The sequence below is a fragment of the Strongylocentrotus purpuratus genome, unplaced genomic scaffold, assembly GCF_000002235.5.
Source record: "Strongylocentrotus purpuratus isolate Spur 01 unplaced genomic scaffold, Spur_5.0 spur5_scaffold_8, whole genome shotgun sequence".
Taxonomy (NCBI): Eukaryota; Metazoa; Echinodermata; class Echinoidea; order Camarodonta; family Strongylocentrotidae; genus Strongylocentrotus; species Strongylocentrotus purpuratus.
Window position 1 is genome coordinate 17414045 of NW_022145614.1, and position 26557 is coordinate 17440601.

The 26557-nt window shown below is 40.6% G+C and overlaps 2 protein-coding genes across 2 annotated transcripts; both read right to left on the reverse strand.

The window, feature by feature from the left end:
* Window positions 1–10280: 10280 nt before the first annotated feature.
* On the reverse strand, window positions 10281–13565 carry LOC115920322 (NFX1-type zinc finger-containing protein 1-like). Its single transcript, XM_030975892.1, has 3 exons — window positions 13184–13565; window positions 12669–12777; window positions 10281–11952 (listed from the first exon to the last, which is right to left on the reverse strand). Exons 1-3 carry the CDS (start codon window positions 13471–13473, stop codon window positions 11056–11058), a joined length of 1296 nt encoding a protein of 431 aa, XP_030831752.1. The 5' UTR covers window positions 13474–13565; the 3' UTR covers window positions 10281–11055.
* A 161-nt stretch (window positions 13566–13726) lies between these two features.
* Window positions 13727–18618, reverse strand: LOC105443640 (NFX1-type zinc finger-containing protein 1-like). Its single transcript, XM_030975703.1, has 3 exons — window positions 18203–18618; window positions 14148–17902; window positions 13727–13752 (listed from the first exon to the last, which is right to left on the reverse strand). Exons 1-3 carry the CDS (start codon window positions 18616–18618, stop codon window positions 13727–13729), a joined length of 4197 nt encoding a protein of 1398 aa, XP_030831563.1.
* Between the last annotated feature and the right edge of the window lie 7939 nt (window positions 18619–26557).

Consider the following 26557-nt stretch of genomic DNA (forward strand, 5'->3'; position numbering starts at 1 on the left):
CGCCCCTGCATGGGTCTAGTAAATAAGGGGCACTGCCATATTCTAGGGCCAACGGTCTGACTTAGTGAATGGAATGCGAATTAAACGTCTAGCGACTGGGAAAGGGTGCGAGAAGTGTCATATCATCTTCTTTTCACCGAACACCCCCCCCCCTTCTCTCTGTCTCTCTCTCTTCATTGCCTATGCTATTCGACTGGGATAATCCCCCCCCCCCCCCCCCCCCCCCCCTGTCTGTATACTCCTAAAGACTACGCCATCTGTTGAGTCCCCTGTTGCGCCCCCGCTCACATTATGGGACCCATTACAATAATACTATGATTTATAATGTCTCAATATTTGGAAGAATGAAAAAATTGACAGGAGTCCCCCATCCCCGGAAAAAACATGTATATACAGAGCAACTTGGAGAGAAGGTCGCGAGATATGTCACAGTGTTGCCAATTTATGTTTGATTGATCGCAATTTCACATTCATAACTTTATTATTTTCAATCGGAATTTGCTCAATTTTTCGCTGCCCTGTTTCTATAAAAATCAAATTATTATTATCAGGGAGGATTGCGCCTTTAATAATAGCTTCGCGTAAGATTCATTTCAGATAAAGTGTACCATTGTGCTGTTGAAAAGTGTATCTACAACTTGAATTTCAAACAGAATAATGCTAAATTTTCCCTAACCTGGGAAAGAGGGCTTCCCCCTCTCACCCCCGTCGCGTCGTCGAAAGAATCCTCCTTAGTTAATGTCTGCATTCCCCGCCCCCTTTTCACCACATAAATCCTAGTAACGGGCCTCTATACAAACATGTTATTTTTTATATATATGAGAATTGCTTTAATATAATGAGAAAGATATATTAACAAATGATCAAAATAAATTGTATTAACAAAATGAACAGAGATACAGTCTCATCTTGATCATTAATGTCTCGTCAAAAAAAAGACTAGACTCGTGGATACATATAAGTATTACTTCTCATACAGTATTCATACCTTATCTAGGATTTTCAAATCTGCCAACGTAGTTCAAAATGCTTTCCCACTGCAATTTCGCCGGACTGTAGATTGAACATTTCAATTTTGCCTCTGCTCTTAAAATCCCAATTTCGACAGTCGTAATTTGTATGCATAGACCTAATTCAAGATCTGAGTATGTTACGATAACGAAAGAAGTCACAATCTCGGCAATCACACTTGATAATTATTGACATTTAACAATCAGGTTATAACACGATCACGAAATCACTTTAACATGTAACAAGGGCTTGAGATACAGAGTTGACTAGTATCTTTCCAGCGCATGCGCAATAGCAAGATGGGAATTCCCAATATTTAAGGGCGTGCTTTCAGAGATTTAGTCATTGAAATACGTCATAGATATTAAACATATTCAACGTGGTGGGTGGGGGAGGCAGGCGCGAATCCAGGATTTCTTAGGGGGCCAAATTTGAAATTATGCGAGCCAAATATTGGTACGTAATGGTGACCAGCATTAACGTAATGGGGGGGGGGGGTGCAGGGAGGGGCGATCCCGCCCCCCCCCCCTCTCCGCAAAAAGCCGAAGCTTTGACGTTTCATTAAATTATTAGAGAAAGACGACGATTCGTTGTACCGTTCTCAAAAATAATCCTCGTCTGAATACAGTTTTCCCCCTCCCGCGCGAAGCGCGCAAGCTTTTGAGTTTCATTAAATCATTAAATCAACGTGGTGGGTGGGGGAGGCAGGCGCGAATCCAGGATTTCTTAGGGGGGCCAAATTTGAAATTATGCGAGCCAAATATTGGTACGTAATGGTGACCAGCATTAACGTAATGGGGGGGGGGTTGCAGGGAGGGGCGACCCCCCCCCCTCTCCGCAAAAAGCCGAAGCTTTGACGTTTCATTAAATTATTAGAGAAAGAAAACGATTCGTTGTACCGTTCTCGAAAATAATCCTCGTCTGAATTCATTTCTCCCCCCCCCCCCGTCAAGCTTTTACGTTTCATTAAATCATTAGAGAAAGAAGACAATTCGTTGTACCGTTCTCGACTCTTAATCCTCGTCTAAATTTAGTTTTCCCCTCCCCCTCCCGCGCAAATCGCGGAAGCTTTTACGTTTCATTAAATCATTAGAGAAAGAAGATGATTCGTTGTACAGTTTTTTACTCTTAATCCTCGTTTGAATTCAGTTTCCCCTCACCCCCTCCCGCGCAAAGCGCGGAAGCTTTGACGTTTCATTAAATCATTAGAGAAAGAAGACGATCCGTTGTACCGTTCTCGACTCTTAATCCTCGTCTGAATTCAGTTTTCCCCTCCCCCCTCCCGCGCGAAGCGCGAAAGCTTGCACGTTTCATTAAATCATTACAGGAAGAAGACGATTCATTGTACCGTTCTCAAAAATAATCCTCGTCTGATTTCATTTTCCCCGCGCGAAGCTTTTACGTTTCATTAAATCATTAGAGAACGAAGGCAATTCGTTGTACCTTTCTCGACTCTTAATCCTCGTCTGAATTTAGTTTTCCCTCCCCCCCCCCTCCCCCCCCCCCCCCCCTCCTGGGCAAAGCGCGGAAGCTTTTACGTTTCATTAAATCATTAGAGAAAGAAGACGATCCGTGACTGATCAGCTACTAAACTCATACTAGAAACTGTCAATCAAGGAGTCAACTTCATAGAGGTGGTTGCCTTTAATAGCGCCAGTGTGAAAAGATAGAATGGACGGGTCCAGAATTATGTATGAGAAGGTTAGGGGCATGCAGTTACGAAAAAAATGTGCAAATAAATTATAAAACATACACCCAATGGCCCTCTTCAGCCAAACTAAAAAGTGGGGTGCAGTTGATTTTGACCCATCCATCACCCCTCCCCCCTCCAAAATCCGCCCCTGCATGGGTCTAGTAAATAAGGGGCACTGCCATATTCTAGGGCCAACGGTCTGACTTAGTGAATGGAATGCGAATTAAACGTCTAGCGACTGGGAAAGGGTGCGAGAAGTGTCATATCATCTTCTTTTCACCGAACACCCCCCCCTTCTCTCTGTCTCTCTCTCTTCATTGCCTATGCTATTCGACTGGGATAATCCCCCCCCCCCTCCCCCCCCCTGTCTGTATACTCCTAAAGACTACGCCATCTGTTGAGTCCCCTGTTGCGCCCCCGCTCACATTATGGGACCCATTACAATAATACTATGATTTATAATGTCTCAATATTTGGAAGAATGAAAAAATTGACAGGAGTCCCCCATCCCCGGAAAAAACATGTATATACAGAGCAACTTGGAGAGAAGCTCGCGAGATATGTCACAGTGTTGCCAATTTATGTTTGATTGATCGCAATTTCACATTCATAACTTTATTATTTTCAATCGGAATTTGCTCAATTTTTCGCTGCCCTGTTTCTATAAAAATCAAATTATTATTATCAGGGAGGATTGCGCCTTTAATAATAGCTTCGCGTAAGATTCATTTCAGATAAAGCGTACCATTGTGCTGTTGAAAATTGTATCTACAACTTGAATTTCAAACAGAATAATGCTAAATTTTCCCTAACCTGGGAAAGAGGGCTTCCCCCTCTCACCCCCGTCGCGTCGTCGAAAGAATCCTCCCTAGTTAATGTCTGCATTCCCCGCCCCCTTTTCACCACATAAATCCTGGTAACGGGCCTCTATACAAACATGTTATTTTTTATATATATGAGAATTGCTTTAATATAATGAGAAAGATATATTAACAAATGATCAAAATAAATTGTATTAACAAAATGAACAGAGATGCAGTCTCATCTTGATCATTAATGTCTCGTCAAAAAAAGACTAGACTCGTGGATACATATAAGTATTACTTCTCATACAGTATTCATACCTTATCTAGGATTTTCAAATCTGCCAACGTAGTTCAAAATGCTTTCCCACTGCAATTTCGCCGGACTGTAGATTGAACATTTCAATTTTGCCTCTGCTCTTAAAATCCCAATTTCGACAGTCGTAATTTGTATGCATAGACCTAATTCAAGATCTGAGTATGTTACGACAACGAAAGAAGTCACAATCTCGGCAATCACACTTGATAATTATTGACATTTAACAATCAGGTTATAACACGATCACGAAATCACTTTAACATGTAACAAGGGCTTGAGATACAGAGTTGACTAGTATCTTTCCCGCGCATGCGCAATAGCAAGATGGGAATTCCCAATATTTAAGGGCGTGCTTTCAGAGATTCAGTCATTGAAATACGTCATAGATATTAAACATATTCAACGTGGTGGGTGGGGGAGGCAGGCGCGAATCCAGGATTTCTTAGGGGGGCCAAATTTGAAATTATGCGAGCCAAATATTGGTACGTAATGGTGACCAGCATTAACGTAATGGGGGGGGGGGGGGTTGCAGGGAGGGGCGATCCCGCCCCCCCCCCCCCCCCCTCTCCGCAAAAAGCCGAAGCTTTGACGTTTCATTAAACTATTAGAGGAAGACGACGATTCGTTGTACCGTTCTCAAAAATAATCCTCGTCTGATTTCATTTTCCCCGCGCGAAGCTTTTACGTTTCATTAAATCATTAGAGAAAGAAGACGATTCCTTGTACCGTTCTCGAAAATAATTCTCGTCTGAATACAGTTTTCCCGCTCCCGCGCGAAGCGCGGAAGCTTTTACGTTTCATTAAATCATTAGAGAAAGAGGACGATTCGTTGTACCGTTTTTGACTCTTAATCCTTGTCTGCATTTCAAAAATATTTTTTTGTCTGGTCCTTTTCTCTCCTCTCTTTTTTGGACCGGCGTTTTTTTTTTTTTTTTTTTTTGGAGGGGGCGCCACCACCGCCCCCTGGCTACGCGCCTGCGGTCAGATGGACAGCTTTTGATACCTTGTCCGCCCCCGGAAACTCAGGGGTTGAAGGCAAATTACGGTCAGATAAGCATTCAGGGGCCCGCCTCAGGGCCCTGGTGGGGTCCAGCGGGCGGAGCACCCAGAATATCAGGGGTTTTGGGCATTACATTACCGTCAGATAAGCATCCAGGGGGGTCCAGGGGGCAGAGCCCCCGGAAGCTGAGGGGTTTAGGCATTTGATTACGGTCAGATGAACATATTTTAATACTTTATTTGTGGCACTGACAGGACACTGATTGGCTTGAGGTCCAGCGGGCGGAGCCCCAGAAGCTCAAGGGTTTTAGGCACTAAATTGCGGTCAGATGAGTATCAAGGGGCCTGCCCAAGGGCCCTTGGTTGGGTCCAGGGGGCAGAGCCCCCGTAAGCTAGGGGGTTTAGGCATTTGATTACGGTCAGATGAACATATTTTTATTCTTTATTTGTGGCACTGACAGGACACTGATTGGCGTAAGGACCAGCGGGCGGAGCCCCCGGAAGCTCAGAGGTCTTAGGCGTTTAATTACGGTCAGATGAGCATTTTTTGATACCTTATTTTGTTGTGACACTGGCAGTTAACTATTCTTTCTTTCTTGCTCTCTTTCTTTCTATTTCTCTTTAATATTCTTTTCCAAAAAAAATTGGGGGGGGGGGGGGAGGGAGCTGGAGGCTCCCGATCCCCGCCGTTCCGCGGGCCCTGACATGTAGGTATCTTGCCTGGCTGTTAATTTACAAACGCATAAAAAAAGTATAATTTACTAAAGAATGAGGAAAAATCTCGAAAAATTATGTCATTTTTAGCATTATGTGTAAACGACCGTTATGGAATTAGAAATAAACCACGTTTAAATTTTATTTCCCCCGAGCCCCCTCCCCGATCAATAAGCCAGTGCTCCGCCCCCCCCCCTCGATCTACACTTTGTTAGCGGAAAATCGCAACTGATCTCCCCTACCTTTCTTCTTTCTCTTGTTTTCTTTCCCTTTCTCTCCTCGTTCCCTTTCCCTTCCCTTATTCTCTCTCAGTTAGGTTTGCTGTGGGAGGGGGGGAGGGGGAGGCAAGGTCATTTCGGCCCCCACCCATTATCCACACGGGTTTTTTCGGTCCCTTTTAGCTCTCCTTTTTTTCCTTTTTCTTCTTTCTCTCTTTTTTTTAGCGGGCGGGGGAGGCAAGGGCCTTTTGCCCCACCCCCACCCCGATCCACGGAAAAATTGCAACTGACACTCTTCTTTTCTTTTCTTCTTCCTCAATTTTCCTTCCCTTTATCTCCTCGTTTCCTCTTTTCTTTTCATTTCCTTCCTTCTCTCTTATTTTTTGTATGGGGGGGGGGGAGGCGACAGCTTGGGAGGCGAGGCCATTTTGCCCCCCCCCCCCCCCCGATCTCTTTTCTTCTTCCTCTTCTTTCTTTCCCTCTCTCTCCTCTTTCCCTTTTTTCCCTTCTCTCTCTCTCTCTCTCTTTTTTCCTTCTTTTTTTTTCCTTCTTTTTTTCCCTTCTCTTTTTTTCCTCCTTTTTTTCCCTTCTTTTTTTTCCCAGGGGTGGGGCCCCCCCTGGATCCCCAAGTGGGGGGAGGGGGCAGTCACGAACACTCCCTCCCCTTCAATATCGTACTCTAGATGTAAAATTAACCCAAAGTCTTTGTATTTAAACCATACAGAGCACCGTCGACCCTCCCCGCTCATTGTGAAGTATTCAATCTTTTGCATTTTATATAATTTCTTGATGATATTTGATTAGCATATCTTTCAACAACAAAAAAAATCTGTATTTCACGTTAAAATTGTACATCTGGTAGAGGGGAGAGAGGCTAACCACTTTTTGAATGCCCCCCCCCCCCCAGCGTGCCCCTATATATTATAAGTGTTATTTTGCGGATACTACCACTTTCCTTTCTAACATTCATCTCCAAAAATAGAATGTGTCAGCACCGCAGGTCTTTGGTAATTCATTCTTTTTCTCATGCATGTTTAATAAGAATTGCGCAATGTCACCATGCATGTGTGACGTGTCAGATTGGTCTTGTGCAATCCGCATATCATTCTACATCACTTAGTGAAAATATTGCAATTGTATTTCAATGTGGGGCACTCATGTTATAGATATATGAAACTAAAGGTATTTTCTTTAGATGTGGCGTTGCTGATCTTTAAAAAAAATTGTTCTTTAGTAATGAAACCTACTCAATTCATATTAGGTACTGCCTATCGCATAGTCAAAATAGAAGAGGTATGGGGTGTTAAAGGTGTAATGGGCGGTGCAAGAATTTTGTAAAAGAGGGGGACGGACAATTACGAAAAAATTGTGACAAGCAAATAACTTTAAAAACACTCAATGGTCCTGTTTAACCAAACCAAAAAGTGGAGTACAGACGCTTGTGACCCAACCATCCCCTCCCTACCCAGAATTCGCCTTCAAACGGGTCTAGTAAATAAAGACACTGTCATTGTTCGGGGGTAACGGTCTAATGGTGGGTGAAATGCGAGCTAAAACGCCTAGCAATTGAGAAAGAGTGTGGATAAGTGTCATTTCACCTTCGTTTCACCAAACACTCCCACCCCATGTCTCTCTCTCTCTCCCTCTCTCTTTATTTCCTCTACCATTCGACTATAGGCAAACTGTTGAGTCCCCTGTTGCACCCAGTTCGTCATCTTTGAACCCTATGCAATAATACTTCGAGTTATGACTGAAAGAAATCTCAATGTAAATTATATCAACTATGTTTGATAGAAGCATCCCTCTTCCCCCATAGTGTACACATTTACCATGATATGCCTTTTGTTTCCTTAAAGATAAAGGTGAGTTCTGGTCATCCGATTGCATTGTGAAAGAAAAGGTGTGGAATGGATCAGAAAAGGTTGATCATGTAGCATGTAAGTATTTCGTGTACACTGCAAAGTTCTGGAGTCATCAAAATCATAATAAATTTGTACCAGTCTTGGTAAAGGAACAAGCACTGCACACAGAAAGATGTATATAGGACTGCACAAATGGTGTCGGGGCGACCAACTTTTTATTAGCACGATGTAGATTTGGTAATTTATGATGCTAATGAGAAAGAGACTTCCTCGCTTAGTAACTATGAGGTGACAATTGACAGAATATTTCGTAGTTTCTATGTTGGAATGAGCTGAAGCATTTAAGATCCCCCCACACCAAACACACACACACAAAGACATGTTAATACATGTGTGTACAATGCCCCCTCCCCTAATGTAGATGGATCAACGCCCCTGCAAATGAGGAAAACCACCGACTCGATGATACAGTACAGATACCACAGTGGTAGAACAATGTTCGGAGATTGATTCGTTACAAGATTCTGAACAACAGCAAAAACACAAAAACTTGAGTTCATTAGTCATGTGAACGAAATCTGAAATGAATATGCAAAACATATGACTGTGCGTGAGTGATTTGCTGTGAGGTTTGAAACGATCAAAAAGAAAAGAAATTGACTGAATATTGCTGAAAATCACAAGAACCGCGTACGAAAATTAGTATATGACACTGTCTGCACACACATCTGGCATGAAAGTTTGGTCCAAACAAAAAGTAGTAAACATATTAAATTTTAAAAATACATTTGTTTCATTGTTCTATTTCATGAACACGTGTGAGTTTAAACTTAGGTTGAATAAATCTCCATCATAAAATTGAATACCAATCAACCATGCTATTATAATAAACAACCGTGAGGATATAAAGTCAGTATAATAATATAATGTCAACCTTTCTTCCCGAATTCTGACAAGAATAATTTCTCCATAATTTAGTACGTGTCACTTGTCAATATTATTCAATTTGGAAGTACATTCTTTGATCGACTTTCATCTAATACACTGTTCTTCCTTCTCAAACCTTTACAACGATAATAGTAAACTATTGGTATTAGGTGATGGAAATTTATTCAACATGTAATGAATAATTACACAAAGCCTTTAATGACAATCTTGATGTTTATACATAATATTGATGTTGTACATATTCTACCGATTCTTTCTCATATTTCAATAGATACGAGAGATAATTTTCACCAACTGCATGACCTAGAAGTATATATATCCTCTTCATTTTATCTTTATTTCTATTTGTTCCCTTTCACAGGGTTCCTTTTAATAATACATAATATCATTCAAATGTGTATAAAGGAAGAGATATATACATGCACAATTTCAAAATGATCGATTTTTGGCCATTCAAAAGATAACAAGAACATACATTTATAAATATCAGTTACAAATTGCAGTTCATTTTTAAGATACCACATATTTACTTTTAAGATTTAATTTTTTTTCAGAAGAAATAAACAATTAGAAACACTTTGTAAAAGGTAACCGCTTGTTCATGAATGTCTTTTCTTTCAAATTTGTTTTATATATATATATATATATATATAGATATATACTTTTCCATATCATAATAACACTTTATCGCTTATATTGTTTTAAAAAACCGGCAAACAATGTTTGCATTTGGCTGCAATTTTTTGTTTGCACTGTTGTTATTTCAATGAAACCCAAACAATTTATTTTGTTTTTATTAACTTAATATGTACATGATTACGAGACAGCCAATGCTCAAGTTTTAACCATATTTTGTTGGAATAAATACAGTAACATAATATCTGTATATCTTTTTCATCTTAATAGTATCATCGCTTCTAATCAAACCTATCGATTACAAAAAAAGCATGAGTAATATTCAAATAAACTTTAAACATGAAACGTGACAGTATGAATCACTGCTCTACACGAAATAGACTTCATGTACATCTTATTTTCTATTTACATCATGTGGGGTTATAATAGAAAATCGTAGTGTTTAACAATGCTTCAATTTCTGAGTAGGATGGTTGTTCATGTAATACGGACCAAGAGACAACATTCATATGTTAATTCTCAAAATTCACCTGTCACTACACGTTTAAAAGTACATGAAGTTCAACCTTATCAACATTGCATATTAAACACATGCAACAATTTTTTTCACATGTGCGTCATCTTAAAGCAGTACTGAACTGATGAACTTTCTGTCTTTTAGCAGACTGTTAATTGCACAGCGCCATCTCACGGTCAACTTGCCAACAATGTATAACCAAATAACTAATTTCCACTTCGCAGACAGAGGACTCGATGCGAAAACCAACAGCTCTGCCATATAAGCAGCGAGTTACGAGACCATACTGCTACATTTGACCAGAGTGGGCGCTAAGAGGGATATTGCGGTAGGGCTTCTAGTACAGTATGGCTTTAAAACAACTTTGAATCGTTTGGATCCGATCAATATCATTATTTTAAAAGTTCCAATTTGTTATCCAATTGTGATACTCTACTCCTACTTGATGTAAACGAATGTATACCTAAAGTGCATGTATATTGAAGATCAAGACAGTGGAGATCTATTTACAACATATTGAGACGAATTATATTCTTAATGAGACAAATATTTGTCTGTGTTCTTCTAAATTTCTACAATACTACTAAGTATTTCACAAAGAAAAGGCTTGGTAAAACATATTTTTATGCGCCGGTACGGTTGAAAAAACCCGCACTAAAAAAATACCAATTTTCTGATAGCATGGACAACAGAAAAATATCATTGTTTGATAAAGCCGAGTGATGTTTTAGTATTATGCGGGCAGCGAAGCGAAGGAATATAGAGCAAATGGTCCGATTGAGATAAAAACAGAAAATATAAAGAATATTTACATATGTTACAAAACGATTATTCATACCTCATAAAGCACATGCAAAAATCATGGTTTACATGTAATTTGACGCAGTCTCTTAAATTAGCATTTCTCTGCTCAGGCCAAATTTGTGCTCCTTTAGAGCCTAGCCAGTACTCATTTGGTCCATTCCAATTGTTTCGATTTCTTACAATTTCAATCCTTTAAATGACACATGAAATGCTTTCTTTTTTTTGCTGTGGACATTGTAGTATCGCATATTTTTCAAAAGCCCTTCAAATAAATAAGGAAAATTAATTTCGATAAAGGATATTTAAATCAATACATTCTTAACAGATTAAAAATACTTCCTCACGCGTTATTTATCTCAATGAACAATATAATAGCTTGAATCGATTACAATCTTTCAATACAGCATATCTGGATAAACATCTATGATACGAAGGTCAGTGGAATTCATAAACCATGTTTGATATTGGTTGTGTACATCTTCCTGCAAAATGTCTAGCAGTATATGATGTACGAAGATTCTGGTCGCATATTCAGGCATAACACGGGACATAGATTCTTTGATGTCCTCCTCTGCGACCACCTCTTCCACCTCGACCTCTTCTTCCACGTCCTCGTCCCCTACGCCGCTGGTCTTGCTGACCACCTAAATTTCGCTGTCCAGGTACATTATCTCTAGGGCGTCCTACAGCTGCAGAAGCCTCGGAGCGGGCTCTCTCCTGCTCATCCTTCTCCAAGTCGCAGTCCTTGCATGCGCCCTTCTTGAGATGATGATTCGAAACGGGATGTCCTTTGGCACAAGTAAACCACATGGTTACGTCGAAGGAAAGACGTGGAGTGCGTTTGAAAATATGTAGGCCACTGCCAGTATCATGACTGATTCCATTAGCAGTGCGAATTCCATTGAGGAGGTCATGTGCTAATGTCATATTCATATCCCGGCCTAGGATATTGAGAAGTTTGGGTACTTTGGTTGGTTCTGTTGCTCCGCCCCTCAGTACTTCGGCCAAGTCACACATGATCGTCACTCGATTCATCTCATTCCAGAGGTCGTTCGCGTGCTGATCTACGAGTACATTCGGCAATGACTTGGTATGCCTGTGCAGTTCCTCTGTTGATGCCTGGAGTAATTCATGAAGCTTGTCCAAAATAGATGACTTTCTACTCTCTACCAAATCTCTACCGAATCGCGATGATAGCGAGTATTTACTCAACGCTAATGGTGATTTGGGTAACAAAAGCCGAATGGTTTCTTTCGCCGACATGACGGCTGAGCTGACTTTAAGGAGGAGGTGTTTGTCATCATTGCTATTGCGAGCATCCTGTAGCTTTTCCACGATTCGCGGCTTAATCGCTAAAGATTCTCTCAGAAGATTACTGTAGCGACGACTTAACTGGATGGGTTTTTCGCATCTTGGACAGGTTTTTACCTTTAAAATGATACAAAATAAAAACCTATATTAATTTCACAGTGTCACAATGATCAATGAAGCCCAAACTGACTGATACATCAAACACTTTAAAGGTAAAGACCAGTATTGGAAACGCCCCAATTTCAAAAAATGAAATGGAAGCTCTCATTACCAATCATGTGAAAGAATATGTTTTGACTAATACATGATGATAAAAAATTTGCCGGGAAACCGCCTACTAATTCATATATTTGGTAAATTTGTTTCTCTCATGGTCTGTGAGAGATATAGGGTAGTCCCATATACATCTTTCTGTGTATAGTGCTTGTAACTTTACGAAGAATGGGCCAAATTTCTTATCATTTTGATGATTCCAGAACCTTGCAGATGCTAGATGCTAGATGATTAACCTTTTCTGATCGATTCCATAACGTTTCTTTCACAATGCATTCGCATGACCATAACTGGTCTTTACCTTTAAGGGATAAAAGAATATATTATTTTTAAATAAGTTATATGAATTATGCCAAGTTCTTTTTCTTCTACTTTTAACACATTTACACATACATCTGCTTCTTCATTTTGTCCTTCTTGATTAAGAGGTGTGTCTTTCCCTTATAAGTATATAATATCTATCTACGACAACGCGTACTAAAAGTATTGTGATATGATACGAATGATAAGAGTGAAATGACAAATTAATCGATAATTCATGAAAACAAATGTAGTATTACCGATAGTTTGGTAAATATTTCTGCACCGTCGGATTTTATGCCGAGTCCCAGGAACTTGTCAAGTCCTTCTACCTCAAAGTAATGTCCACAGTCTTCTAGTTGAATATACCTATAGACGTAGCAAAAGAATTTTAGAAATTTGTTAAATCGTGCATCTAGCTCTGCTGTTGGCATATTCTCATATAGTTTTAAGGAAATGTATTAAATGGCTCGACTTCTTTCCCAATAATTAAAATTTATCTTTCAAGGAGCATGACGAGCGCTTTAAATCTAGATGTATTATCGAAGTACGATATTTTATTCCATTGAGATCTTTTTTTTTTTACAAAGACATGTAATGGTAATGACTAAACTATGAGCAGGAAAATTCCACAGGTTAAGCTTCATATTGTATGATTTAGTTTTTTTAACATGAAGCAGAATGAGATTATTTAAAGTCGTATCTTTTCATATGTCTTGTAGGCGTCTTCCCTGATTTATCTTCTAATAGGCTGGTTCCATAAAATTCAGCCCACCTTGCCGTCTGGATATCTTCGGTCCCAAAGAAGCGTTGCTCCAAATCTTCTTTGTCGCAGATGCGACATTTATTGGGGCAGATCTCACCACACAGACCAATGCAAGGGTGACCGCATTTCCGTTTCTTTGAACAGGGCTTATTGCATGGAGGTCTGTCACAAGGTTCGCAGCACAACGTCTTGCACTCGTGATGCTCACATTTCCAGTTACAACGTTTCGTACAAACATCACATGGCTCACTGCACGGATGCTTGCACTGCGTGTGACGACAACGCCGCAGACATTTCATTTTACAGGAAAGACATGGTGCACCGCAATTGAGGGCGCATTTGTGTCCGCATACCAGCTTTTTCTTACATGTCTCAATGCAGGGGTGGTGATAACGACCTTGTGAGCATTTTCCACAGGTCCCCTTGCACTTGTGCCCACATATCAAGATCTCCTCACAGGCGATGTAGCATGCGTCGCTTTCTTCGCAGCATTTAACGGTTACCTCATGACCACATGGCCAGTCATCTCTGGTGATCATCTCTGTGCAGTTCTCAGTGCAATCCACCCCACACCTTTCCTTGCAAATGTGGCCACATAGAAGCTCCTTACTGCACCTTGCTTTGCATACTACTGTTTCTACTTCGGTCGAACAAATCATCTTCAATTTGTGACCACAAGGCAAGGTTTTCTTTACTACTTCGGAACATTTACTGTTATGACGGCACTCCTCTATGATTTCGTGTCCACATGAGCGACTTTTCAGGGTAATCGTGTTGCACCGAACATTGTCAATAATTGCGGAACAGAGAAGAGTATGCGTGTGTCCACATGGCAATGTTTTCTTAACATTTTCCTTGCATCTGATGTCCTCTGGATCTTTATGGCACGCTGCTTGGCAGGTATGGTTACATTTCAGAACTTTCAAGACTATCTCATCACATCTACCACTTCCATTACACTTCTCTGTCTTACTGTGGCCACACTGTAGTTCCTTTTTGGTAAGGACTTTGCACTTCTTTTCAAGTCCCTCAGTTGGCATGTGGCATGGGAGAAGATGGACGTGTAAGCAACTTAAAGTTTTGTCAACCTTTTCCTCGCATGTGATGGACCAAATATCGGTCTTACACTCCGTTTTACAGACATGACGGCAGGGCAGGATCTTCTCCACAATGACTGAACAAGAGGTCGAACAAAGATCTGAGCAAAGCTTTGGACATTTGTGGTTTCTCTCACAGATAACCTTGGAGCAAGGAGCCTTGCACTTGTAGATGAGATGCTTTAGATCCGTTGGGTGACACTTTAATCGACAGACGTGTCCACAATCAAGCCTGGTATCACAGTCTCTACTACATCCTCCTAGTGGTACCTTCTTGAAGTCATCGGCAGTTTTCACCGCTGTCCTCTCCTCTGAATGAATGGTGCATTGCAGCGTAAGGGAATCTCCGATAGATCCCATTGCTTCTAGATCTTTCACTATTCCCTTCCATAGCTCACTCTTTTCTGCAAAGAGGGTGAAGTTTCCAACGCAGTAGAGCCCTTTCTTTGCTCTTGACAAGGAGACACAGACTCGGTTCGAAATCCCCAAGAATCCAATGCGCCCATGATTGTTGCTCCTCACAAATGACAGAAGAATGATATCATTCTCTTCTCCCTGGTAGTTGTCTATTGAGGTAACTTTGACTCCCTCAAACTTGCTCCGATCCATCATGTGCTTGATTTTCAGTAGCTGACCTGTATAAGCTGTGAGGATTGTAATCTTATCAGGTTCATACCCCTGCTGCAGGAAGTAGTAACACAACGCTACTACGAGTCCGGCCTCGTGGAGATTGTAGTGACTCTGTGTATCTTCCATTTCATTTTCTGGTTCTGCGTGATCTAGAAAGAAGATATCCTTTTGAACTGCTTTCACACTTTCGTATCGCTTCACCGTGTCATGATCATGAAGGTTGTCGTAGAAGTGCCTTCTCATCAGACCCGAAAGCTCGATACGCATCCGATGTTGCAGCTCAAGCTGTGAGTAAGGAAATTCATTGTTGATAAGTCTTTCAAACAATGAAACGTCCAGATGATACTTCTTGGCCAGGAGGAACACGTTCGGTTTCGGACGAAGTTGTTGATGATCTCCAATGAGAATGAGCTGTTGACATGATGCATTTAATGCCGTGGTGATGTGTGCCTCCAGTACCTCAGCTGCTTCCTCTACTACTACGATCTTTGGCCGGACTCTCTGCAAAACCTGTTGGTGATTAGCTGCTCCAGTTGTAGTCATACCGATTATAGTTGCCTGTCGAAGGACATGGTATTTTTCTACGCCTTTTGCCTCATCTAGCTGACCACAAAGTTGCTTGAATTTGAGGTCATATGCTTGCAGTTTCCCTTTCAAGTGATGGAGGTAGTTTTGCAACCAAATATGGTAGAGTGCCCATCGATTATTTGGACGCATACTCCAGACATCCATAATCGATTGAAGAGCACGTGGATCGATGACATCTTTGCCAGACATCTTCCTTTGGATGAACCTCCGCAAGAAACCGTGCTCTGGTTTGTTCAGAACATTTAAGTCAAGGCCTAGGAAAGGATAGTCTTCGTCTTCCTCTTCATCAGAATCTTCCACACCATATTCGTCATCAAGCATTCTTTCAGACTCGATGGCACTTCGTTCATATTCTACCTCGACTGTTGCTTCATTTGCCACAGGAACATGCTTTGTGGTTTCTTCCTTCTCATCTTCTTGCAGGTTATCTCTCTGTTCTAGCGTATCCCGTTTCTCTTGCTGGTTCCAATCCCTGTCATTATGACGCTCACAGAGAAGCCAATCTACAAGCCAGGAGTTTGACTCTTTCAGATGGGAAAGACGCAGGAGGCTGTTGTAATGCTGCCATGACATAAAAGGGCCTAGTTCATACTCGTTGATGATCCCATTTCTTGCACCCTCTATCCTGGCTTGCGTTCTCTCCACTCGTCTCCTTGTAGCGTCAACTTCTTTCTTGACATGACGAACCCTTCGCTGAACGTACTCTTCATCGTTTATTCCCCTCCGACCGACCATCCGATTAAGGTTGAAGGACTGCAACTGCTCACTCTTGCTACGGCTTCCAACTCGAACGATGCCAGTGTCATGGAATGTTAAGATACCCTCCAGAAACTGATCCAGTGCATGATTTGTGTAGCACACAAGTAAGATTGGGCTAGGGTTTTCTTCACTTGACCAGACTTCTCTGTTGAGGAGAAGAGTCTCTACGATCTTTAGACCTATGTACGTCTTGCCGGTACCTGGTGGACCCTGTATGACAGAAAGTTCTTTGGTGAGAGCAGTCTTGGCAGCTTCATATTGTGATTGGTCGAGCTGTACATCGTCAATATCTGGCCAAGCACCATCGTGAAGCACGGTGACTATTGGAGAGCATCGTCGGTTGCCTTTCAGCAGAGGTGAGATATCGATGCTACGTGGATAGATGAACATTTCATCGTCTTCAGTTACCATCTGATCTTGGAGATACTTGGGTGGCTTTACATCATGAATCATGCTCAAAGTGTACTGGGAAAACGGCAAGCATGGGCCAGACATTCGCTGGAGACCCAGGAGAACTGGGCGATAAGCTTCAAAGAAGACAGATGACTCTGCAATCACAAAACTTTTATTTAGTAGACATGATGTATCTTCATCTTCTCGGTCGACCAATGCTATGGCTACTAACCCCTTTTCTAGATCTGCTACCTCCCGTTTGGCCACTGTAGCAAATATGTAGGACTTAAAATCATCCGTTGATAGAATGAGCAATGATCCGTACATGAGTCGTTTTGTCGATTGCCATCGGACACGAGGTAACTTCTTGAAAGACAAGTAATGTGAAATTCCGGAGAAATCACGGACAGATTTTTCGTAGTGAGCCTCCTCGTAGATTCGCACATCCTGAAGTTTGGCCCGTCTGTCAGGGTTCGCCTTCTTGAAAGTTAGGTACTCTGATATCCCATTGCGAAGAGGAAAGATGAAGTCTTCCTTCAGGAGTCTGAACTGAACATCCAGGTAGTGATCTGCATCGGCATATACACCTCTCGTCAGATGAGGGCGGAGAAACGGCTGATATCCGGGTTGCAATTCCTTGACAGTGGGAAGAATGTTTTGCTGGCGGAAGTCGTCAGGGGGTGGGTTCTTAGAAATGCGATCCATCTGTCTCTTCTTTTCCCTTTCTTTTTCAATGTCCTTAATGTGACTATTCAACGACTTTATTGACTCCATGATGTCATCACGTTTGTCGTCTTCGTCCATGTCTGCTACAGCATCGGAGATGAGAGTGACTGCAACTTTGAGATCTGAAGCACGGCTTGGCAAACTTTGCATGGCTGAGTGGAAGACAGTGATGACATTCTTCAAAAGATTTAACCGCCTTGCGTCGATGTTCTCTCTTGGACGCCTGAGATTGGTCAAAAACGTTAGTAAATGCTGACGACAGAGTTTGGAGTCGAGGGCCATTGTCAGGAGCATGATCACTGTTTGTTCTGCACCTAGAGCTCCGCAAATAAATGCTAGAGCCTTCCAAATGAGATGTTGTCGTACCTCATCCATCGAGTCTTCATTGAGACCGGCTTGAAGGTTTCCTGTCAGGGACCCAAGTTCTGTAGCGGCCTCAGAAGGGTCTTTTTCGAGTATTTCTCTGAGCAGTCTGGAACTAAGCGGTCTGAAGTTACCTTGGTTCTTGGGGTATCTACCTTGGGTCTGTCCATATCTGAAAGGGTAGAAATGAAATGGTGTGAATATATACATATTGATATATATTCCTGTCATGAGAAGCTGAAGGAAGTAGTGTATAAAACATTTACAGGGCTAATTGTGTACAATGTCTATCAAACTGATTAGTTTCTGCTTCATTACAAGTAGGCGTCGTCATTAAACAAAATATATTGACCTATTCAGTTGTTAGAGACATATTTATTGTGTAAGAGAATATTGGTCCATATCGGCCTATTGAAACAAAGTACCTAGTATTTTCCTGTGTCCGATAGCCCTCTCTTCCAGATCCAGCTACGTTTTGATCCATGTGGCCCCCTCGTTGACCACGGCCTCTAGGCCGATCGCCTCGCTGTCCGGCTTGTTGCCTGTCGTTGTAGCGCTGGCGGAATGGGCCTCCTCTGTTACCGCCTCTTTCGACTTCAACTTTCCTTCCATCTCCCCTCTCTCCATCATGTCCCCTTCCTCTCGCTCCTTCAGTGTCCCTTCCTCCTCTTGGAAAGTTATCTCCCCCGAATCTGTCAGCCATCGTGGCGTCTCCTCTATCACGACTTCCTTCCCTCCTGTTCTGTCTTCTCCCCATGACGTTATCTCCACCCGTAGCACCTCCTCTGCCTTGTCCTCTGGTCCCACCCCTTCGAAATCCTCCTCGTCTACCCCTTCCATGGTCATCTCCCGAGTTAGGACGAGACGCAAAACGGCCTCCGTTGTCATCGTCATCATCACCCCACATCTTTGTCAACTTCCAGATATCTGGAGTATACAGAGAGACATATGATTCTATAAGAATATATGGATTAGGTTTTATAACATATTTGATTTTATTTGAATTGAATTAATCTACTGGCTCATATATTAATTCAAACAAACATACCCATGCCCATTATTATGACATTGATACTACTTGTTTGGGCGTCCTCTGCGGGGATGGCAGGATATGTGTTAAAGAGTGAGTGGAGCCGCTCTTTAAAAATTGACTAAAATTGGCCTAAAATACTTCTTTTGATTTCAAGTTGACACTATATTATTTATAGTATAGTATAGTATACAAGTATATACAACCATCATGGATTTTTAGAGACATAGACAATGCAATTCGGAAGACATTCCAGAAATTGATCAATCAAGTGGAGCATATAGCCACTCACTACATGAAACTCATGAGTTACGTTCAATCATGTCAGATAACATTGAGTCTATGTTACTTGACATGTTTAGTACAGTTGCAGTGCTTGATGCTATGTGCAAGAAAGTATACATCTTTACTGAGAAAATTATAAAATTGAATCAAAACAGCCAAGGCTGTTCGTCAGCTTTGCATATATTGTCTATGAGACATATTTTGGTATATTGGTTAAAGCACTCGACTCCTATTCCGGTGACCCAGGTTTGATTCCTGGTGGGTCAATTTTGCCTTTCATTTTTTTTGTTTTGCTTTCATTTTAAGTTTGATTGTATCATCGTCTTCGACTACTATAACATATCATATATAATCACAAACAATGTGATAAAATGCCTTATTTTGGTACAACCCTATGGCTACGGTCATGCATTATGGGCACACAGATGATTTTTTTTTCTGTTGGGGATCGGGGGGAAATTCAATGAATTATTGATAATTCATTGCATGTTCTTTGTTTGTTATTTATTTGTAGGAACTGCCCCGTATTCTAGCCCCCGCTACGAACAGTCATGGTTCAGTGACAAAGCAATGGCCTCGTAACTGTGAGGCCCCAGGATCAAAACTATGTCGATGTGCTATAGTGTCCTTTTGTGGAGCATTAATCCTCATTACCGTCATTTATGACTTAAGGGCGTAGGTCCCCTAGTTGATAAGCATAGTAGCAATACACATGTTTAATCAGTGACGCAAAACAAACACTGGCAAATTATTATTCAATAAAGTTTGAGAATGTATACTAGTGAATCCATGACACATGCTCCGCCGACGATTGCTCCGCCAATAAATGCTCCGCAAAAAGCGACAATTGCTCCGCGACATTTGCTCCGACGTCAAATGCTTCGCCGACAGTTGCCCCGCCGACATTTGCTCCGCCGACAATTGCTCCGCCGACATTTGCTCCGCCGACTTTTGTTCCGCTGACATTTGCTCCGCCGACAATATTGCTCCTCCGACAGCTCCGCCAAAAAATTGCCCTGTAAAATTCAAATGCTCCAACAATGCTCCTTCCTCAAAGTACCCCGTTGAAGACAAATGCTCCGCCGCCGTAGCAGGAGTGCTCCGTAAAAGAAAAAAAGCTCCCTTTTGCAGCGAAAAAAAAGAATGGAAAATAAAAGGACAAGAAAACATGAAAAAGAAATGGTTAAGAAAAGAAAAGACTAAAGACAAGCAAAAAAGGGACACAAAATAGATAGAGGAAGATTTAATTTCAATATTTTTGCATTGGCCAACAACTTTGTGTCGGAACGGTGTCGGTATAATATAAAATGACGGTGAATTCTGCCGGCACGACGTCGCGACACGTCGGGGAAAATGATAAATAAAATGGTGTATAAAATATAGGCCTACATACTCGTGAAATAATCATTGATTAAGAAAAGGGGTGGTAGGCAGGAAGATGGTTTTCAGTTATTATGAAAAGGATGATTGCGTCTTTCGTAAAGATTTATCATTTTTTCCAATCAGTGTCTCCTGATTGGGGAATTAAAATGCACCCCTAACTTTAAATGCTTTCTACGACCCTGAATAACAACAACAAAACAAAAACAATAACACATGAAAGAAATATTGTCGGCAGAGCAAATGTCGGCGGAGCAATATTGTCGGCGGAGAAAATGTCGGCGGAGCAATTGTCTGCGGAGCAAATGTCGGTGGAGCAATTGTCGTCGGAGCAAATGTCGGCGGATCAATTGTCGGCGGAGCTGCCGGAGCAACTGTCGGCGGATTAATTGTCGCTTTTTGCGGAGCATTTGTCACCGGAGTAATCGTCGCCGGAGCAGGTGTCGGGTTACCATAATCTAGATCTATTACGAAAAAATTCATTGTCAAAATAATTCCATAAATTGGGGTAAAAAAAATATTCCAACTTTATTTGCAACAGTGTATATCTACAGTGCGTCCCAGAAAAAACGAAACCGAGAAGTATCGATGTTTTATCATAACTTAATCACAACCATAATTAATGAATGATACATATTTGGAAAGCTTAGAGTCTCCTTTTTCAGTTGATGCCACCCAGAAAATGTATCTAAATTTCAAAAAAAAAAATCATATTTCTAGAAATTCCATTTTCTGCTCTTTCATATGATACCTCAATCAAGAAAAATGAGCCAGGAATAACAAAGTTTTGTTTGTTTAAAATAGCCCTTACATTTTCATAATTTTAACAAACGAATTCGTTTTCACTGGGTGCCTGCCGTAGCAAAAAGCAGATTTGACAAAAGACAACTCCGTTTCGTTGACAATCAGCCTGAAGACTCCCTTCTACGGCTGATTGTCAACAAAACGGAGTTAAGTCTTTTGTTAATTTCGTTTATTGATACGGCAGGCAGCCAGTGAAAACGAATTCGTTTAATAAAATTATGGAAATGCAAGCACTACTTTAAACAAATAGAACTTTGTCATTCCTCTCTCATTTTTTCTGATTGAGGTATCATATGAAAGAGCAGAAACTGAACTTTCTAGAAATGTGAGTTTTTCTTCGAAATTCAGATACCGCCAGCCAAATGTCTTTTTGGTTTCCTTCCTTCAAATTGCTTTTAATCACTCATGCGTGAAATATGCATTTTCTGAGTAGCTTCACATGAAAGAGGAGACTCTAAGCTTTCCAAATATGTATCATTCATTAATTATAGTTATGTTTAAGTTATGATAGAACATCGATACTTCTCGGTTTCGTTTTTTCTGGGACGCACTGTATATGGTTGATGTCCAAAGTCTGCTACAATATCAAATCGTCCCATTTCTATGACGCTAGTCTCCTTCCGAGACGTTTATATTTGTCCCATCATTCAGCCCAGGTATGTGCAATGTTTACGTTTCTCCCACAGACCAGGGATCTCCCTGCACAGACATATAATCGTTTACACGTATATACAGTGCGTCCCAGAAAAAAACGAAACCGAGAATTATCGATGTTTTATCATAACTTAACCGCAATTATAATCAATAAATGACACATATTTGTAAAACTTCCTCCTTCTTCATTTGATGCAACTCACATGATGAATATTTCATGAATGAGTAATTGAAATTGATTTGTACAGAGGAAACCAAAAAGGCAAATGAAAACGAATTCGTTAAATCGAATTATGGAAATGCAAGCATTACTTTTTTTCAACAGAACTTTGTTATTCCTGGCTCATTTTTCCTGATTGAGGTTTCATATGAAAGGGCAGAAAATGAACTTGTTAGAAATGTGATTTTCTTTAAAATTTCAAAATTTGTTTTGCATATATTTCCAAATTCTATATTTTTAAAAAATGGAACGTTTGTGAGAAGGGAGAGAGGCCAACTGCTATTTGAATGCCTAGTATGCGGCTACGTATCAGTCGCCCCTTTTTCTCTCTCTCGTAAGTGTATTAGAACAGATGTTTATTTGAAAAACAGATGAGCCATTTCCGAAACTACTAGGATAAAGTGCATAAATAGTATTTTATGGGGTTAAAATCCGCAAAAAAATATCGTTGCTTTGCTCCCGGGCATTTTAGTATCAACATGATTAGGGGTGGGGGAGTTTTCCAAGTGCATCATGATCTCATCGGCTCTTGGTAGTGTAGGCAGACGGACTCGAGAGCTAAAGCTGGCATATATTAGTGCCATGGTTACAGAATAGTTATATTCCATTGATATGAATTATATTATTTTGGAGGGCGTGGGGAATCTTCCTATACGTGCATCAGTATTTTACTGCCGCATACAGCCTCTTTTCATCGTCATACAAAGACGAGTTTCAGTGATTAATCAAATATGCTATTATTGTATTCCTTTACTTTCAAAATTATCAAACGATTGTCTGGATTGCAAGGTGCCTCACTCCCCCCCCCCCTATCTGCCCCATATGTTGTAAGTGTTATTTTGCGGATAACACCACTTTCCGTTCTAACATTCATCTTCAAAAATAGAATGTGTCATCACCGTAGGTTTTTGGTATTAATCTATATCCTGTTCTCATGCATGTTCAGTAGGTATTGCGCAATGTCACCATCGGATGTGACGTGTCGGGATGGTCTTGCGCAATCAGCTTACATTCAGCATCACTTAGTGAACATATTGCAATTTTACGTTAATGTGGGGCACTCATGTTAAATGTAGATGAGACTAAAAACATTTTTTTTAATGTGGCGTTGCTAATCTTAAAAGAAAAAGTTCCTTAGTGAGTGAGATACTCAACTTATATTAGGTACTGTCAATCCAGTAGTCAAAAGAGAAGAGGTGGTTGAGTTTAGTGGGGTGTTAAAAATGGAATGGGTGGCTTCAGAATTTGGTAAAAGGGGGGTAGGGGCAATTACGAAATAATTATGACAAGCATATCAATTATAAAACAAACACACAATGGTCCTCTTCAGCCAAGCTTAAAAGTGGGGTAGAGATGCCTGTGACTCACCCATCCTACCTCCCCTTTTCGGAATTCGCCCTTGCTTTGGTCCAGTAAATAAGGGGCACTCCCATAATTTTGGAGCCAACGATCTTACTTGGTGGATGGAATACGAATTAAAACGTGTAACAAATGGTAAAGGATGTCGAGAAGTGTCATATCATCTTCTTTTCACCGAAGACCCCCCCCCCCTTCTCTTTGTCTCTCTCTCTTCATTGTCTATACTATTCGACTGGGATAATGCCCCCCGCCCCCGTATACTACTGCACCTGTTGAGTCCCCTGTTGCGCCCTCGCCCACATTATGGGACCCATTACAATAATACTATGATTTATAATGTCTCAAGATTTGAAAAAAAATAAAACTTAAAACAAATTCGACAGGAGCCCCCCCCCCCCCCCCTCAAGAAAAAAAGAAGAAATTGTATGTACAGAGCAAATTGGATAGAAGCTCGCGAGATATGTCACAGTGTGGCCAATTTTATGTTTGATTGATCGGAAATTCACATATTCATAACTTGATCATTTTTAATCGGAATTTGCTCAACCTTTCACTGCCCTGTTCCTTAATTTTCTGTTTCTATAAAAAATTAAATTAATATCAGGAAGGACTGCCCCTTTAGTAATAGCTTCCCGTCATTTCAATTAAAGCGTACCGTTGTGCTTTTGAAAGTTGTACCCTAAAACTTGACTTTCAAACATAATAACGCTAAATTTTCCCTACCCTGGGAAGGAGGAGACAAGGGATTAGGGATTTGAAGGGGGTATGAGAATACCATGGTTTTAATAGCACAAGTAATGCACAGAAGCAGTAGTTAAGTTATAGATAACCAAAGTTGCATAATAGTAACAAATAAAATCAGTCGAAACTCGGCCAGGCATTCAGAGAAATAATTTGTATGATTTTTTAAGCAAAGGTCCCCATTTGCATAGTTACTCAAAGATTCTTTTGAATAAAGAGAAGAAAAGAGAGGGAAAAAACGATGCATGCAGGCCAACAAAAAAGTAAAATAGTTGAATACAAAAATAAAACCAGGCATGCAGGCCAAAAAATGTTAAAAAGTCGAGTATATGTAATGTATGATAATAATTAAACTACAATGAAATAGTTGCTACTAATTTGTATTGAGCAGTCTCATTTGCATAGTTATTCGATGCTACAACAACAAATATATGAGTATTGCTTTAATGTAATGAGAACAATATATTTAACAAATATCAAAATAAAGTATATTAACAAAATGAACAGAGATGCATTCTCATCTTGATCATTTATGTCTCGTCAAAGAAAAGACCAGACTCGTGGATACATAAAAGTATTACTTCACATGCAGTATGCATACCTTATCTAGGATTCCCAAATCTGCCAACGTAGTTCAAAATGCATTCCCACTGCAATTTAGCCGGGATGTTGATTGAACATTTCAATTTCAACAGTAGTAATTTGTATGCATATACCTTGTTCAAAATGTTAGTATGTAACGAAAACGAAAAAAGTCACAATCTCGGCAATCACACTTGATAATTATTGACTTTTAACAATTAGGTTATGACACGATCACGAAATCACTTTAAAATGTAACATGGGCTTGATATACAGAGTTGACTATTATCGTTCCCGCGCATGCGCAATAGCAAGCTGGGAATTCCAAAGATATAAGGGCGTGTTTTCAGAGATTCACTCATTGAAATACGTCATAGATATTAAACATATTCAACGTGGTGGGTGGGGGAGGGGAGGGGGCAGTCACGAACACCCCCTCCCCTTCAAAACAGAGCACCGTCGACCCTCCCCGCTCATTGTGTAGTATTCTTTTGCATTTTACAAAATTTCCTGATGATATTTGATTAGCATATCTTTCAAAATTTCTGTATTTCAAATTAAAATTGAACATCTGGGAGAGGGGAGAGAGGCTAACCTCTTTTTTAATGCCTACTAGGCCCCCCCCCCTCTCTCTCTCTCTCTTACCATTACTACTACTACTACTACTAGAATAAAGTGCATGAATAACATTGGGTTGGGTTGAAATCCGAAGAAAAAAATCTTGTTGCTTTGCTTCCAAGCATAATTCAACATGATCTCATCAGCTCTTCGTCTTGTGGGTACTGGCTCGAGAGCTATAGCTGGCATAGTTGATATGTCTTACAACATAATTATATGCGATAGGTATAAATTTATCATATTTTTTTCTTATTTTTTAAGGAGGATGGGGTGTCTTCTCACGTGCATCGGTATGTTACTTGCCGCATTCAGCATATTGTCACCGTCATACAAAGACCACTATACGAGTGACTTCCTGAGGTAATACACCCTCGCAGTGGCGTATCCAGACATTGATTACAATTGCCCATGCTTTAGGACGAAAGGTGAAATATGTGCACCATTTCCACCGTTTGTCCACTGCTTCCTATACATTGGGGGTGTTAATTGATTTTCTGAGCATGATAAACGAGGGCTGCGTACCCAAATTCAACATGCACCCTTGTTTCCGTGATGAATCAAATATTGTGTTATTGTCTTGCTTTACACTCAAAATTACCATAAGATCGTCTGGGGTGCAAGGTGTCTCCCCCCCCCCCCCTCGCCATGCTCCATATATATTTTAAGTGTTATTTTGCGGAAGATACCACTTTCCGTTCTAACATTCATCTTCAACAATATAATGTGTCAGCACCGTAGGTCTTTGGTAATTCATTTCCTGTGTTCATGCATGTTCAATAAGTATTGCGCAATGTCGTCATGCAGATGTGACGAGTCGGATTGGTCTTGCGCAATCCGCTTACATTCTGTATCACATAGAGAACATATTGCAATATTTTGTTAATATAATGTGATGCACTTATGTTACAGATAAATGACAAATAAAGTAAAAGCATCAAGGCGTTGCTGATCTTAAAAGAAAATGTTCTTTAGTGAGTAAGTTTCTCAACTCATAATAGGTACTGTCAATCCAGTAGTCAAACTAGAATAGGTGGTTCAGTTTAGTGGGGTGTTAAAGGTGGAATGGGCGGCTCCAGAATTTTGTAAAAGAGGGGGAGGGGCAATTAAGATACATGTATAATTGTGATAGCCAAATAAATGTTAAAAACACCCGG

Bases quoted from the DNA above. Each gene is read 5' to 3' on its own strand.
- LOC115920322 (XM_030975892.1), bottom strand. From the start codon at position 13,473: ATGAAATGTCTGCGGCGTTGTCGTCACACGCAGTGCAAGCATCCGTGC. The intron at 12,778-13,183 runs GTGGGCTGAATT...CTACGTCTATAG, and splicing joins GAAGATATCCAGACGGCAAG to GTATATTCAACTAGAAGACT. The intron at 11,953-12,668 runs GTAATACTACAT...ATCATTTTAAAG, and splicing joins AAATATTTACCAAACTATCG to GTAAAAACCTGTCCAAGATG.
- LOC105443640 (XM_030975703.1), bottom strand. From the start codon at position 18,618: ATGACAACGGAGGCCGTTTTGCGTCTCGTCCTAACTCGGGAGATGACC. The intron at 17,903-18,202 runs GTAGCTGGATCT...CTACCCTTTCAG, and splicing joins GGGGCCACATGGATCAAAAC to ATATGGACAGACCCAAGGTA. The intron at 13,753-14,147 runs GTAAGACAGAGA...CACATTTGCAAG, and splicing joins GGAACTACAGTGTGGCCACA to GAAAGGTGTGGGGTGGATTG.